The sequence below is a fragment of the Grus americana genome, chromosome 1 (assembly GCF_028858705.1).
Source record: "Grus americana isolate bGruAme1 chromosome 1, bGruAme1.mat, whole genome shotgun sequence".
In the NCBI taxonomy this organism is placed as follows: domain Eukaryota; kingdom Metazoa; phylum Chordata; class Aves; order Gruiformes; family Gruidae; genus Grus; species Grus americana.
Genome location: NC_072852.1, coordinates 128,467,378 through 128,484,340, shown reverse-complemented (window position 1 = coordinate 128,484,340; position 16,963 = coordinate 128,467,378). Strand labels below are relative to the sequence as shown.

Here is a 16,963-nt window from a genome sequence, read left to right as displayed (position 1 = left end):
CATATTTGATCCTAAACCTACATATTCATTCCCATCATAAACATGAGAACCTGAGGCCTTACAAATGAGGCTTTGGGCAATGTGGTGTAGTGGAGGGTGTCCCTGCCCGCAGCAGGGGGGTTGGAACTAGATGATCTTTGAGGTCCCTTCCAACCCAAACCATTCTGTGATTCTGTGATTCTATTCTAAATGCAACAATTTATGTAGAAGGCTTCATGTCCATTGAGTTACGGACCTCAGTTTGCAAAGCTGCCTTGTAAAGGAATTGCGGAGGATGGTAATTTGTTTTGGCTAAGAATACAGTAATCCTTTAGCATTGGGGTAGCTGGTGTTTTCTGCTTGAGCTGAACTGAAGCTGGTGTGTGACATTGTAGAAACTAGGAATGTATCAAACTTTGAAAAAGGAGATAATGTCAGAAACATGCAAGTGTAACAGTCTGAAAGTGACTGGTTTAATGAGATTTAGGATTCAAAAGCAATGTGTTACATATTTTTAATAATTTGATATCTTATTACAAGGTGGAAAAATTTAGAATTCAAATTTTATGTAAAGCTTCAAAGAATGAGCAAAAACTTCAAATGTCAGTCTGTTTTTCTGTAAGAAAGCTTCGCAGATCATACAGAAGAATATAAAGTACTGTCATGTGAATTAGCCAGCTGTTGAAACACTGCAGTAACTGTTGGCTTCACAAGTTTGACTAGACCTTTGGAAGGTTTGAGTTTCAAGAACTTTAATCTTGTCAGTGTCGTTAAAGTCATGTGGGTCTTCATCATCTCTTTGTGTTTCCCTGAACATGTCCTTCCTTCTCCCTTCACTCCTTTTTTTAAGTGGAGTCTGTATGAAAGAACCATTTTAAAAAGACTTTTTAAATAAGTTTTCCTACTTCTTTTCTCTATTGCTATGCTTCTCTGAAGAATGCAAACAGAAGAAATTTACAAAAGCAGGGAAAAAACCCTTTCTTGTTATAGGAAGGAGCTGCACATTAGCATTACTTCCTTTGCAGATCTAGGTGTTTTAATATAATTTTTAAAATTACAGATATTTTAATATCGGGGAGTTCAGATATCCAAAGTTACTACTCAGATATTAAGAAACTTCAGATTTCCTTCTATCTGGCCCTATGATTATATATGTAAGCTGAGAATTTAGAACTCTAAATCCATTTGAAATTAATAGGAATTTAGTTCTTAACTCCCTTTGGTCTTGATCCAGTTTCACTTGCTTGCCTTGACTTAAATGCAAGTGTGACCTTTTGAACTGCTTTGAAGGTTGTATTCTTTACCTACAGGATACCCTTTGAAAACCTCACAAAATCTAGGTCAGAATATTAAGTACACGATTTTGCTTTTTGGTTTTGATTTTTCATTTTACATTTCCCACAATTCCCTGTGCCCTATCTTCCATTCATGTTGTTGCAAATAAACAACTAGTTGAGGAGCAGAGTGTCAGAGTTAGTTGTATTTTCTAATTGTATGTGGCTTGATTATTTTTGTAGCTACCTAACATATTCTGAATGTTTTCCCTATTTAAATAATAACACTTTTAAATGTCATATTTAAGTGTTGGTACAGTTGTGGAAAGCTAAGTGAAGATTGTTTGTGTGTGTGCATTAGAAAAACTGGCCGCGGAAGTGGGAACTTCTTATGGCTGCTACTTTGTGCCAGCATTTTCAGGACTGTATGCACCATACTGGGAACCCAGTGCAAGGGGGTAAGGATCTGACTAAATACTGCATTTACAAAGAGATGATTTTACAAATACTATCACTTGTCCTTCCAGGTATGTGAACTTGTTCTTTTTGTTCTGTCTGGCTACATCATTCTCTGTGGTATCTTCAAGCAGCTACTGTGTTTCCCTTTTTTATTTAATCAGTTCAGAACAGCACTGCTACTAGGAGAAAAAGGAGGATTAGCTAGCTCAGCTACTCACCCTTCTCTCCCCTCCTCCTCCAAAAAAAAGGGGGCAGGGAAAATATATGGGCTGAGTTGTGTATTTTGGAGGACAAATAAAAGATAGTTCTATCATTCTTGCCACTAATGGGGCCAGCTTTTTTTCTTCATACATTTCTGGTTCTGAAAGGATTTTCACCTCACTAAAGAGAAAGGAGGTCTGCATACCTCTGAGCTGTCAGGCTACAGCAGTAGAAAGTGAAAAACTTGGTGCTGAGTAGTTTGGGGTTTTTTAGCTCAGTTTCCCATGGCTGCTTCATTCACTATCTGAAATGATACAGGCTACTTAATTCCTCCCCAGTTCTCCTCCCTCTCCTTCCCTTATGTCCAGCTTTCTTTCCAGTCTTTTGAACACTCTTTTCTCCTCTCCTTCCAGTCCCTTTCCTGGTTGTTAAGATCTAACTAGGTGGTACTAGTTAGAATTACTAGTTCAAACAATTACCACCTATTTGTCTATTGTGAGCTTGCCTACAGTTGCTGAAATCACAACATGCCATGGGAGTCACAGAAACATAACAAATTTAAATATAAAATAGCTTTCCTAAAGTGAGAAAAGAAATCTTAAATAATATATAGTTCCCAAGGTTTTGAGTAGTTGCATCTTTAGAATTTAGATACTTTTTGTACGTAAGGAAGAAAAAAATCTTTGAGTTAGATATTTTTACAGTTTTTCAGATCACAGTGCTTAACTTTTTAACTGTTAAAAGCTGATCTTTGGAATAGCAACAACTAAAAATGTCCTTTAATATCTTTAAATTTGCATGTATCCAGCACCAAATACAGCGGCATTTCTGTGTAGTACGCTACTATTCCTCAGATGTTGAAATAGTATGAAAGGATGATTATTTGTTCTGCACTTCAGAGTACATTGACAGAATTCAGCTTACTCATGGTTAGATGTAGCATAATTTCCATATCCAAAAATCTCTTTGAAGGTGCAGAAGCAACTAATGATTAAAATAGATCTGAAAAAAACTTTAAGCATTTAAAGCACAGCATTGAGCCACCTGCGCTTTTCTTTAAGAACTGAAAGCACTAGAGAATTTATTAAGATTTTAGTGATAGGTGATTATTTTTTAAAGAAAAATCAGCCTCAATCATAATTTCCTTTTCTTAAAGGAAGAGTAGGATTTGTGTGTGTATATAGGTGAATATGCACCCAATTGCATGAGATTGGCAATAAAATTTTAATTCATGGCAATTGTATTGATTGGACACTGAAAGCATGTTTGTCAGAAAAACAAGAATGAGAGAGTTTAAAGAGAAACAAGCTTTTTAATATTAAAAAGCAGTCCTCATACAATGGAACTGACTGAGAATTGAATAAGAAGGCCTAGGTCTGAAATAACGGTGTATGTCTGGTAAAGAACTATGTCCTAACTGCGATTTTTTGTGGTTTTTTTTTCTCAACAGTATTATCTGTGGCCTTACTCAGTTTACAAATAAAAAACATATCGCCTTTGCTGCACTAGAAGCGGTCTGCTTTCAAACACGAGAGGTAAAGGCAAACTGGGTCCTAAACTCATTGTAATTAGTATGATAACAGGGACTGTAGCTCTTCAGGAAGAGACAAGATTGTAAAGATTTAATGAAGATTAATTATACACTTTATATTGTATTTGAATGCTCTTCTTCTTTTTACTTGGTGCTAATGTTGAAAATTTTTTCCTGTGGGCTTAGCTACAATGATGTGGGTGGGTGGTACATTATTTTGGAGTGACAATGCTGCTTTTTATCAGCACTTAAAATAAGGTGAACTTATTTTGTGAATATTTTGAGAGGCAGAACATAGAAACATTAAAATAACAAGGCCAGTGCCATAACTAAAAGATTGCATTAGTGTAGGAGACTACATTTTATATTGTCTGCTGTGACAGAGATGGCTTGTGTTGCTTCTGAACAAAAATGAGTTAAAGCAAGACAGCAGCAAACATACCAAGGGAAATCTGGATTCACTTCCTGCCCGTTACATTCTGTATTGCCTTAGTTGGCATTGTGCTACAGCAAACCTGAATTCTCACAGAAGAAATGAATCCTCCAACCAAATCAAAGGGGTTGATATCAGTATGTTCTCAGCATTAGAATCTTTATGTCACCATCTACTATCAATTTACGCTCCATATTTGTGTTGCATACAAATACAGGAGAAAATGAAATCCCTAGACCCCAAAGGGTGACAGTCAAACCTTAATTTGATTGTATGTTTTAAAACTGCTGTTATTTAAACATACTGAGTTTTAAAATAACACCCAGCTAAAACTGTGTGAGAGGAGGAAAGCAGCTTGCTGTTTCTGTAGTGACATAGAATAGAGTAAAAAGTACTCGTGGAAAAAGACAGCCAGAAATTTCACCCAGACATCTGCTTTTGAAGCTGTGCTAACAGCCTCTGAGTCCTCAGAAAGTCATGAAGGAGCTTGGAAGTAGTATATATCTCTAATTCTGTTACTAGAAGTCAGGGTAAAGTTAGAGGGAACTGAACTGATAGTCTAGTTTTCTGTCTGCTCCTCTCTTTCCTTGCCCCTCCTCCCATCCATTCCCTGTCACGTGACAACTCAATGAACTTTCCAGCAGAAAATTATCCCTCTTTTTGCTGGGCTGTTTTTCTGCTGGATTAATGACCTCGGCTGCCTCGCAGAGGAGTGTAGCAAATGTCAGAACAAGAGACAGGGCGTGTGGCTGGGAGTAGGAGGGAGGGGAATAAAGCTTTCGAACTGAGTGAGGGTGAAGTTAACTGTTTGAACAAATCTAATACTTCCTCATGCTTTAGTCAGTGTGCTTTTATCACTATGACAGGAGTGCCAGATCAGGTCTCTGGACGCGTTTAAATGAAGAGATTAAGTCCTAGTGACACAGATAAAATATATGTACATTTTTCAAAGATACATTGTTAGTTCTGTCTTGTCAGAAACAAAGTTCTTTTGTTTTAATTCCAGTTAAAATGGAAGTCTTTTGCATCCTTCAGGAAAATCCTCGAATTTCATGTTCATTGGAGTTTTTGCTTGTTTTATTGTGCCATTCAATCCTTCTAAGTCTCTGTTCCTTGTTATCCAAAAAGCTCCTTCCTTGTGCAGACAGATGACACTTGTCATGTTTTTTCTTCCAGAAGGCATTTTGGAAGAATAAGCAACTTTTCAGTTCTAAGAGCTGTACAATGCTGTCGTTAGACAAAACTCACATACTTGGACACCTTGCTCTTCATCCAACCTCAGTACAATAGAGAGAGCAGCAGCATGATCATGATTTGCTTTGTTCCTTCGCCCCTTCCTGATTTCTAGCATTCTTTTCATTTTTTTAATCTCTGCTGACTACATAGTATGATCCAACATGCTCTTGCACAGTGGTAAACAAAGCCACTATTGGAGGAAACAGTATGTGTATGTAAAGCTGAGATTATGAGGCAGTGCTGAAGTTCTGAATGGTAAAAAAGCAGGTGAAATCAGCATAGACAAATGTAAAATGATACATGTGAAGGAAATAAGTGGTGGGGAGCAGTACTAGCTTAGTACTGACGGCAAACTTTGCTGCTGTGATATGAATCCTCTTTTCCAGGTTATTTGTAATGTATTGAACAGTGCAGGCCCATGGACAGATGCTGCCACCATGAAAACTGGCCTTTTACTCTTACCTTCTAATTTTTAACCATTATTTATCCTGCATCGGTTATTTTAGTTCCTTTAAAGATTTCCTGGTAAGAGACCTTGCTGACTTACTTTCTGGGAATAAGTAGAATTTACTGGACAACTCATCTCTATATATTTTTTACTACCTTACAAACCTACAAGTTTTTTGTTCTTTATTTTAAAGAATATGTTGGCTTTTCCCAGTAAGGATTGTATAACTGGGTACTTTGTGAACTACAGAACGGCACAGAATGCCTTGTAGTTTTGGTCTTTTTCGTGGTCTATGTTACTTTGTCATTTAAAGCTGAGAAAAGCACACCTCTTTTTTATTCAAATAAATTGAAAAATTGCAAAAAGAAAATCATTCTGCACTAGTTAATGCCTAACTTTGTCAACAAAAATTATGCACTAACTTTAAAAAATGTAAACAAGACTTAATTGGCTGCTTTTACAAAACCCTAGAAAACCCACTATTCTGCATTTAATAGATGCTTGTAGGATAATGCCATGGTATAACCAGTAGCTAAGGTTTGAGGCAAATCTTACATTTTTAGGAAACCTTCTAAAAAGCATATTGATAGGTATCAGTGAATTAAATACTCCACTCAATTATCCCTTGCAAACACTTTAACACTCTTCATTTATTTTCACCTATCCACTGTGCCCAAAAGAAGGAAACATAGTTTTACAAAAAATTACACTAATAGTTTATTTTTGCAGTCTATCTTGTGTAATGTGAAATTCTCAATTTTCAACAATTAATTGAAAATATTTCAAGAATCTGCTCTTTCAAAACAGTTCAATGTTCAGCAATTCCTATTGAAGTGTCTTCCAGATTGCCAGTTCAAACGTTTTAAAGAAAGTATCTGGAGAAACTGTAATCAGCTAAATGACTCTGTTTAGTATTACTTCTTCCTTTGTTAGCTGTGATAAATGTTGTAGTTGTCATCAGCTTTTATTGAAAATTCTTCCTCTCAGACCATATAAGCAACACATAGGCTAGATATAGAGCATCAGAGAAACATCTCCTATGCTAGGACTTCTGTAATAAATAGAATACATTTGCTGTATATTAAACAAAACTGTATTGTCACTACCTCTGTTTTGCTCTCTTGATATATAAGGAAGGGGAATTATCTACGTAAGACTCTTCAGCAAATGCTGAATTATTAGTATTTTACACTCAGAGAGTATGATGGATTTCTCTGCAATTAAATCATAACATATATTACTCTTAAGATTTTAGATGCCATAAACAAGGACTGTGGGATACCACTAAATCAGTTACAAGTAGATGGAGGAATGACCAATAATAAAGTCCTCATGCAACTCCAATCAGACATTCTCTGTATTCCAGTAGGTAAGATGAAATTACAACTCCTGTTTTCTTTTTAAAGCTGAAAACAACATCGGTTTGTAATGACTGATGATTGGATGGCTTGCTTTGTTGTTTTTTGTCTTTTGCTACTGCTTGAGAATGTTGGGGGTTTTACAGAGAATGTTTTTAGATCTTGCATCCAGTTTTGAGGTTCATTTTCATAGAGAATCACTGACTTTTTTCTTGTGTTGAAATATTACAGCACTATGATGGTATTGAACGTTAAATTTGTCATATCAATTTCTAAGCATCTAACAATTTTAAAATCAGTGAAATTAACACTCTCCTGCAACATGTTGGTCCTGAGACTCTTGCTCAGAGATAAATCAGAGCTTTGTACCTCCACTGCTCATGTTTTGCTCTTGGATTTCAGCAAATAGCAAATACCCTTTTTTCTGTTCCCTTTGCCTGCACAAACCTTTGATTTCAGTGGAAAGTTTTTAACTCTAGAGATATTATAGCTTGCCTTTAATAATACATAATACACAAGGCTCATACTATCAGTGCAGATGCATAGTTAGCAGATGAAATGATATGATCAATAAAATCAGATTTTAAAGGATCCTCTGCCTGAAGCACAGAGGCAGGCAGTTCTACAGTTAATGGAACAGATTTGCCATTGACATCTTGGGGGTGGGATGGTCTTCTGTAGGGTCTGTGGAAGGCAAACAAGCTGGTAAGAACAGGTGTGTAGCCTCCTTCAAGATGCCTTTTCTAAATAGAAATGCTTTTAATAACACAATATCTAGAGCATGGGAACAAGACTGATAACAGCCAGTGATCACAGCTTTGGGGAGGGAGGGAGGGAGGGAGGGAGGGAGGGAGGGAGGGAGGGAGGGAGGGAGAAGACAAAAAAATAGTATACTATTAACAGAAGTACTCTAAGGAAACTCATGTTTGAGATCAGTAGCTCTGCACGTGGTATGAAAAGGGGCAATTGTATGATTCAGGCTTGAAGGAAGTAGTGATCTGAAATATTTCAAAGGCTTGGATGATCATAGGTGGTTAGCCTCATAATATGTGAATGGCAATAAAATGAGGTTTGCTGTTGGTAAACTTAAAGAAAGCATACAGCAGTTGTAGAAAATATATATCATTCTAGATATATATGTAAATCTTTAGTTTTGTTGTCATCAAGGTGACTTTCATTAAAAATCATCATGTCCTTTTCTGTGATTTACTTTAGTAAAGCCATCAATGCCTGAAACAACAGCTCTAGGAGCTGCTATGGCAGCAGGAGCTGCAGAAGGAGTTGGAATTTGGAGTCTGAATCCTGGAGATTTGACAGCAGTGACATGTGAACGATTTGAACCACAGATCAACCCAGAGGGTAAAACGCTTTCATATTGTCTAAGAAATTGCAAACTCAATATTTTATGTCCAACACATCAGGTTTATTCTTTGTTGCAGTCTAACATACTGATATAAAAACAGCTATACATGAATATCATCACAAATGTTGAAGATCAGCTTTGTAGTGTTTGGTTTAGAGAAAAGTGCATTTCATTTGCTGTTTTGTCCATTTACTGACTAGTAAGATTGGAAAATGTTTATAACAACATAACTCCAAAAGGGAATGCATTGGGGTTTTTCCTTTCTTCTTTTTGAAAGAAGTTTGGCACTGGGCATTGCAGTTAGTAGCTTTTGATTTATAGCAAGTAAAATTAAAGAAATCTTGAAAGGTTTCTACTGAGAAAGATGATTCCTAAAGCTCCTGTGCATTTGTGAGTTTTCACATAAGTAGAAAGGACAGACTGACTGGATTTGGGAGACTTTTTTTTTGGCTTTAAAAAGCCTAAATTAGTCATTATTTTTTAGCTAGCTATCTTCTTCATCAGTTCTTAAGTGCTTCTAGAGATGGAAAGTATGTACTTGACATAATTAATCCATATGCAAGACAAATGCATTTTTGTCTTTTCAATTATTTCTTAATTTTTGGTACAGAATTTTATCCTACCATTTTGATTCTGATTACAGTTATAACCCCTACTTCAAAACAGAAATTTCAACATTGAAGGGCTTCTACATGAATAACAATTGCCCCATTTTGTCCTACTTGTAAATATTCTTACTGGTGAACATGCAGAAAATTGTTTTTAAGGTTCATTTCTCCTTATTGTGTATAACTGTGGGGTTTTGGGTTGGGTTGGGTTGGTTCTTTTGTTCAAAACAGCATTTTATAGTACTTGTTCTGTGCAGACAAACTATACTGTACAAAAGAGTGGAAAGTTAATATTGTAGCCTTTGCTTCTTAAATACGTGTAGTTGTATTCATACGCATTAAGAGGCTTTTCTGTTTGCTGATCTCTCAATTTCAGAAAGTGAATTTCGCTATGCCAGATGGAAGAAAGCTGTAATGAAATCTATGGGCTGGGAGACATCTGAAGCTCCTTCAAATGGTAATCCAGAAATTAATGCAGGTCAAATTTATTAATTAGCCAGTTAGCATAGGTAGTTAATCTTGAGTTTGGTGACCATTTCTGTTCATACCATCTCCGTTGGCATCTACTATGCCAATGATTTAAAAATTATTACTTAAAACCACTGTGGAAACAAAGCAGGAAAATAGATAGATAGGTCTTCCTCTTGAAAGGAGGGCACAAGCAATATCTTGTAGGGCTCTAAAAACAGAGGACATGAAATCAAGGCTAACTGCAGGTTTTGCAGAATAGTATTGGTTTACAAAATAAAAAGTTCTTACCTAGAAGAAGAGATACAGAACAATTCTAAGACAGTGCAGGGACTTCATAAACTTTCTTATACTATAACCTCATGTTGCAAAGGAGAAAAATTTTATCCTGTGATTTTTCTTGCTATCTTGTCTTTATTATTTGCTGTATAGGAAGGAGGAATTGGTAGCCACATCAAAATCTGTTTGACCCACAAGGGCTAAGACCAAGAAGCTATCATAAAGTGAAGAATTGCACAGACCTGTTGTTCACACACACAGAATATGCGATCATTTTTGAGGAACTGAACAAAATCTTTCTTTTGAAGTAGAGGGCTTTTTCATCTGTCAGGTTTTAATTAAATAAAATCTGCAGTCTTCTATGATCTATAATTTTAATTTGTTTCAGCACTATTTCAGGATAGGTTTTTAGTCCTGAATCATCCTACAATACATCATTTATGGGCCTTATCTTCATTTAATTTCCCTTTTGTTGGAAAAACTACTAGAATGAAAAGTATTAAGTAAAGAATTCTCAAAATGTAAACTCCCCCCGCAATCCACAGTTGCAGCCCTCAAGATGCATGAAGTGTCTTAACTTGTCTTGAAAGCTCAAATTTTCCTTTTACCATCCTATATGTTGGTTTAAGTATTTTATTTAACACCATGGTTATACAAACAGTTCTATCAATCAAGGCTATTTGGAAGGAAAATAGGTAACTTAGCATCAGTAACAAGATTCACTGCAGTATTGTCCGTTAGGGTTTAGTAGCCTTACATCTAAAGTCTCTGTTGTGTATCCTAAAATCCCAAGTGCTTGATGCATATCTTACTTATATATCTTTAGTTCCTTTTGAAGGATAGAAAATTCTGCCTTGCAGAAATAAAACTAGATCTTGTTCTTCAGCTCATGTGAAAAGGGATATGTTTATCAAAACTTACCCTGAGTGATTATCTAGTTTAACACTGGGAGTGGAAATTTATTTTCCTTAGTTCTTGCTTTGAAACTTTATCTTCTGCCTGCTAGGAGTATTTAAGATTGAAAAATACTAGAAATGGGCTCAACCTAGATAGTGCTAACAGTGGAATTTGGATTTGAACTCTTATATTGAGAGCCTGTTTTGAATTATTGTGGGGGTTATGCATAATCTTTTTTAGTTTTTCTGCAAATGTCACTACATTTGTTACTTTTTGCTGTTCGTATGATTTTTAACACATATATTGCAATTTATATATATATTTCTCTTTTGATTTGCTTGACTGGAAACACCCTCCTCTGGATGACATCAGGTGACACTAGTATCTTCTGTAGTCTGCCTTTGGGTTTTTTTATTATGAGTAGCATGATAATGTTAATCGGAGCAAAGTACGTCTCAGGTTAGTTATTGTTTGAACTAGATCACTTTAAAAGCTATCTACACTAGTTTAAGTGTCGGGTTTTTTTGTATTCCATCTGTTTATTTTTAGCAAAAATGACTGATGCTTTTTGTTGTTCATGCACACGAGTGTTTGAGGGTGTGAATTAGACATGGTACCTAAGGGAACCAAGAGAATGCCATCTCAAATTCATCCTCACGTGCCATGAAATTCTTAGTTGTTAGATGCACATGGAACCTTGAACTCTCCCCTCCCTTTGGCTAGCTATGCAGACTGTACACAGTTTATAAAAGGGATATAGATTAGAGCAGCCTAGCAGAGTTTGGCATTGCCTTCATTACAGCGTGCATTGCAGTTAGAATAAGGTTCCATCCTTTATCCTGTATTTCTTCTCATAACATTTAAAATTACTTGGAGGATCTTGTTTAAATAAAGTGAAGACTTTGCTTCTGTCTCTGAAAGGCTTCATGCACCCCTTTCATTTTTCTGGTCCCCTTGGAACTATTGTATGGTTAGAAATCTTCATCTACTAAATCTATAGAATATTCTTTTTGTAGTTTACTCTTGATGGATAAGTGAATTCATTTTGTGTAAAGAGAAGAGACCCTAAAAGGCCTATCTGCAAAACTGGGGAAAGGGACTGTGTGCATATGCAATGAAGATGCATCTTCAACCTATTAATATATGTTTTATTTTAAAAGAAAGTTCTTAATGTGGATGACAGTGTTAGTTACTTATGCCAGAGTAAGACATTTCATTAAGATATGGTAAGAAAAAGAAGTTTATATGCTGATGTCATTTGTTCTTTGTTGTCGTGTTTCATAATTTCATTCAGAAAAAAAAATTTACAATACAGCCATTGTTGCTGCTTAGTAAGCTTTTTTTGGGTGGTTGTTTAGTTTTCTTTCTTTGTTTTGGTTTTGGCGGGATGGGCGGGGGGTGTTAATTAAACAGACAATTGAGGACTCTAGCATGCTCCTGTGATGATGCGTTTGTATTTTGTTTCTACTCATTCAGCCTGAATTAACTATTCAATTGTAATTTTTCTTGCATGGAAGAGACTGAGCTTGTAGGAGAACTAAAATCAAACTAAACAAATTCTAGGCAAAAATCTAATTGAACAAATGGATTGACATAGATTTACTAACTCTGGAATGTATCTGTGAATGAGAACAATTTTGATTATGATGAATAAAATAAAACCAGCTGTAAATGAGTGGGTAAATTTTTAACAAGCTGAACTAAGCAACTTGAATATTAATTCCAGGTCAGGTTCTTCACCACATGGAGGATACCTGAAATAATATGAAGATCAATGATAAGCAAGTTAAATTCTGGGTTTATTGCCTTTTAAATACAACTAATCAGTAACCTGCATATAAATATCTAAACTTGCACTGCTGGAACTCATAAAAAAAGATTTTTTTTCTCCCTTCCCTAAGCTTGTCAGTGCCTTTCTGACCCACAAGTGGAGAACATTCATCTCAACTCACTCTGGCCTTCAGAACCTATTTTTGCCCTTGTTTTCAGATAACAGTAACTATTGATATAGTTACAGTTACTACATATATATAGTTACTATATATACCAATATATTGTTATATGCATTGGTAAGCTTGGGGACAGGAGAAGTTGCAAGAAATTTCCAACTCTTATTTGTTTTTAAAATGATGTCCGGGTTGTAGTTTTGCTCAGCTGTGTGTAAGGGTAGAACATGATATATAGAATTTGTGCTGCTGATTGGAGCAGGGCTGCTTCCCCCTTAGACATTTACTCTGGGAAATATCCTTTTGCTTTTAAAAGCCAGAACGAGCTGACCAGACTTTCCTTCTAATTCAGTACAGGAACTCCATTAATTAATTTGTTACATTTTATCTTTTAATGAAACTCTGGAACTCCAACGCAGTCATCAGTATAGTAGGTTTGAGGATTGAATCTACTGAGGATTGAATTCATCCTTCATGTGCTGAAACAGCAGTAAGTCTTGCATGGCAACAGTGCTGTTGTTGAACATGTCTCTGTAGGGCAGGGCCATGATTTTACAACTACTGAAATGTGAAGGAAAAAGCCATTGTGGCAGAATAGAGAACACTGACATGGCAAAAACCCAGTTACAGAACTGCTAAACTAACTGCATTTTCTTGCAGCACCTGATGACTCAATATAAAGGACAAACTGTATTTCATGATATCATTTCATAATTTCATGATATCATTTCATAATTTCATCAAAATCAGGTCAATTACTTGTACCTTATTTTATGATCTTCATTATTCTTCTCTCCCAGGGGAGAAAGGGCCAATATTTTGCTTTATTTCACTATTAAAACAAGTTGCATGCAGCAACTGGAGTCCTTATGCTAAGATTCTGTTAAGTTTTGCACACTAGTTTTGGAAGTGGACATCTGAGAGACTTCAACATATTCCGTAGCTGTACTTTTTTGGGGAGTGGAAGTTAACTGAAAGCGATACTATATTTTATTAGACTCAAATTTAAAGAAATGCCTTTGCATGCTTGAAGTAGCACCTCTCAAGTGAGGTGTAAGTGGGGATTGGCTATGTATGGTATCATATGTGACATCTGGGATACAAAGTTATTTGACTTTATTCTCACAGAATAAGGTGTCAGTGCTGATAGTAATACTGTATTCTTCCTACTTAAATACCTGTTGGGGGCTTTTTTAAGATTCTGTTTTTCCTTTTTAATTTCTTGTGTTGTGATAGTTACTGCCAAATTGCATACTAATTTACAGATAGGGATCACTACGCAGTTCCGCAAGTTAGTTGCAACACTATTTCCCAAATTTCGGAAAGCCGAGCTCATATTCAGAAAAAAATAAGCTTAGAGTACCTTCCTTCAATTCTTCTACTTGTTAAAAATTTACCCATCTTAATAATAGTGTGGTCTCTTCTCTCCTACTATATGCACATCCCACACACTTAAGTGCTGGCTTGTCTGGTGTCACAAGACACATCTCATTCATAACTGCATTAACTGAAAACAAAAGATGGTTATACTGAATTCCTTTTATAGCTCAGCTGTGTTATAGAGTGTTATTAATGTTTTAGAGTAAATTCTATGTTACTAATGCACCTTCTTTCTTATTTAAGGTACTGGTAAATGAGACTACTTAGTGGACTCTCTGGATGCAGCTGATTTTTTGTTTTGTTTTGTTGTCTGAAGATATTCCACCACCAATGTGATTATACTACTTGTGCGACTAAATCCATTCATGAATCCATCTGTTGCCAGTCCCTGAGTAACCTCCCAGTGGTACACTGAAACTTAAGTCTTCAGCCCTTCATTACTCTTCTCCCTTCCCCATCAACCCCAACTGCACTGGAGGCCTTTGTGTGGACTATCTCACATCATCCTCTAAAATTTCACAAGCCCTAGCTTTGTATAACAAACCCCTGCAACTTCTGAGGTAATGTTAGATGTTTAGCCATCCTTTTTGGAGCTTTGGTACTTTATACAACACACTGCAGAAAGTTAATGATGCACTATAGAACTTCGTAAATATCTTACAATTCTTCCAGCTGCTGTGAATTACCTATCATATGTCTGTGGTTGCCAAAGGTGTTCTATTGTAGTGGCCACTGGTCTGAAACACCTTCAATGGTACAAACCTTTTAAACACTAGCTCAAAATGTATTATCAGTAACACACATCGCCACCAACTTGGCAATGAAGAGGTTGCTGATGTGGTCCGCGGAGTACTATCGAAATGATCAATCACAAAGTTAAAAAGTTTGGTTTGGCTTCTGGCGTACGCAGTCAGTTTGCCTGTTATAAGTATGTGAGACACTAAGGCCTGTAGCGGTACCTGTAAATAGATAGGAGTAACCAGACGTTTTGGTTAAGGCCATGTTTCATGTTCTTGGGCTTTTGTGTTAGATTGGAAAGACAAATTTGATACAGCATGCTATTGACAGGACAGCTTCTTGGTCCTCAGCAACCGGTAACTCTTAAAACTGCTCTGTACAATGCACTTTTCTTGACCAATACTGCACATATTCTGTCATCCTGCTTAAGGATATTTTAGTGACTATTTGTTAAACTTTTGAAAGTTGAAGCTAACTTAGTTTTCCTTAAAGAGGGTCTGCTCCAAATTAAATATTAGTGCTTTAGTTCTTGATCTCATTCAGTATATCTCAGGGACCAAAATCTCCCATTCGGTTTCCATGTCCATAGTTTTAACAGCAAGTTGTCACAAAATGTGCTGGGACAACCCAAAACCCTGGCATGGAAGAGTAAGCACTTGGCACCTGAAACAGGCCTTTGGAATTCGCAGGCAATGTGCGTTGATGACCGAGTTGCATCCACTTTGAAACTTTTTGTCTTCCACAGGTAAAGGAGGGAGGCAATAATCTTACCTTCAGCTTTCCTGTTTGTACCAACAGCATGACAAATGCCAGCCTTATTGGTTAGGTCAGAGAAAATGTGTTCTTGTGTAGTGTCATTCAATCGGTATAGAATGATAGCGAGGTTAAACATGGGAACAACATGGAGGTATTTGAAAGATGCGTTTAAATGCACTAGGAGTTAAAGGGAGCGGGTTTTTGCGTGTGTTTTTTCTTAAAGATTTTTGTCTTTAAAAAAATAGTCTTTAACAAAGTTTGTTTTTCTTTGTTAAACTAGGATTAGAGGCTTAGTTTTTAAAAAGATGTTAAATATTGTGTGTCTGAAGCAATGGGTTGCACAGAAGTTCAGGTCTGTACAATATATTTAGTATCAAATGCATATTAATTGCCTTTTGTTATCAAGTGCAATGACCTTTGAAAATGTGACTTTTAAGTAAGAAGTTAGAGAAGGAACATTTTTCATCCTGTGGTTGCATGTATAAATTCAACAGGGGATTTTTGTGCACGGGTGAAAATATAACATCATTCAAATCCCATATCTCCTATAAATGCTCAAACGTGAGGTGTGACAACAAAAATTTCTGGGTTTTCCAGTTGGTCTTGGAGAGGTGAAGAACGAGTGAAAAATGAGCATGAACCCATAGAAAAATCTTTATAGTCCTTACCTTTACTGGGAGCCGTTGCTGATCCCACCTTACCCCAAGGAACGGAACTAACAGCAGCCTTTGCAGCACACACCTCAAACTCTGGACTTCTGAGTATGACTTCTTGCCAAAACCACCGAAGTACTGAACCTGGGAATGATTAATGTGGAAGTGTTGCCTTTGCCAGTGATGTATGTGGTGGGGGGAAAGGTAGCACGTAATAAGTAGGAGGGGAGGGTTTTTTGCTGCTTTTCTGACTTATCTTTTACTGGGAGACACAAGCCCTATTACTTTTTCACTGAGTAAAAATCATTATTTTATTTTCAATTGCTGTTGCAAATATTTTTTAAGAATTTCACACCACTTGTTAACTTTCTACCAACATAGTTGAAATATGTTGTAAACTGTGTGTTGGGGGGGAGGGGACAAATTGTTGAAAGTTAGCTTTTTGTGAAGCTGTGATTTATTTTTTTCTATAAATTACCAGATTTATAAATTCTTACTTGAGAAATGCATTAACTTGGTATTAAAATACCATGAAAAATTGATGTCAGCTGTCAGTTTATTCTTGCACGTTATCTTTCAGACGCACTTTCATTAATGTTTTTTACATGAGGCATTAGTATACACTGATGCATATTAAACAACGGAGCACCCTCTCCAAATATCACAGACGTATGCTTTAACTTGCTCAGATATACGGATCAAATGCCTGCAGTACTGCGTTCTGCTTTTCAGTGATATATTCAGTTTCAAGGACTGGATTAGAAATTACATTTCCTCAAGCCCCTCCATATTCAGGAAGAAGCAGGAAAACACAAGTAGGATGATGAAAACGGGCTCAGTCGTGATACAGGTTTGAGCTGAAGGTCTGGAACAGCTTTGCTTGGTGGGGCCAACAGGCCAAATGGTTTTTGCTATTACACCATGGTCTGCTAAATGCTACAGATTACAAAGCCATT

The 16,963-nt window shown here is 36.4% G+C and overlaps 1 protein-coding gene across 10 annotated transcripts in view; it reads left to right on the top strand.

Annotated features, from left to right (window-relative positions):
- Window positions 1–16,549, top strand: part of GK (glycerol kinase) — a 38,011-nt gene extending 21,462 nt beyond the window's left edge. For 2 of the 10 annotated variants that reach the window (XM_054809494.1, XM_054809475.1), the window contains 7 exons: window positions 1,615–1,711; window positions 3,364–3,448; window positions 6,810–6,930; window positions 8,135–8,278; window positions 9,267–9,347; window positions 10,907–10,993; window positions 14,104–16,549. In XM_054809494.1, coding sequence (XP_054665469.1) covers window positions 1,615–1,711; window positions 3,364–3,448; window positions 6,810–6,930; window positions 8,135–8,278; window positions 9,267–9,347; window positions 10,907–10,993; window positions 14,104–14,117 — 629 coding nt within the window. In that variant the 3' untranslated portion in view covers window positions 14,118–16,549. Of the gene's footprint in view, window positions 1–1,614; window positions 1,712–3,363; window positions 3,449–6,809; window positions 6,931–8,134; window positions 8,279–9,266; window positions 10,999–12,899; window positions 12,971–14,103 lie in introns of those variants that run through there. The other 8 variants (XM_054809561.1, XM_054809552.1, XM_054809484.1 and 5 more) reach the window with 6 other exon arrangements.
- The last annotated feature ends 414 nt before the right edge of the window (window positions 16,550–16,963 follow it).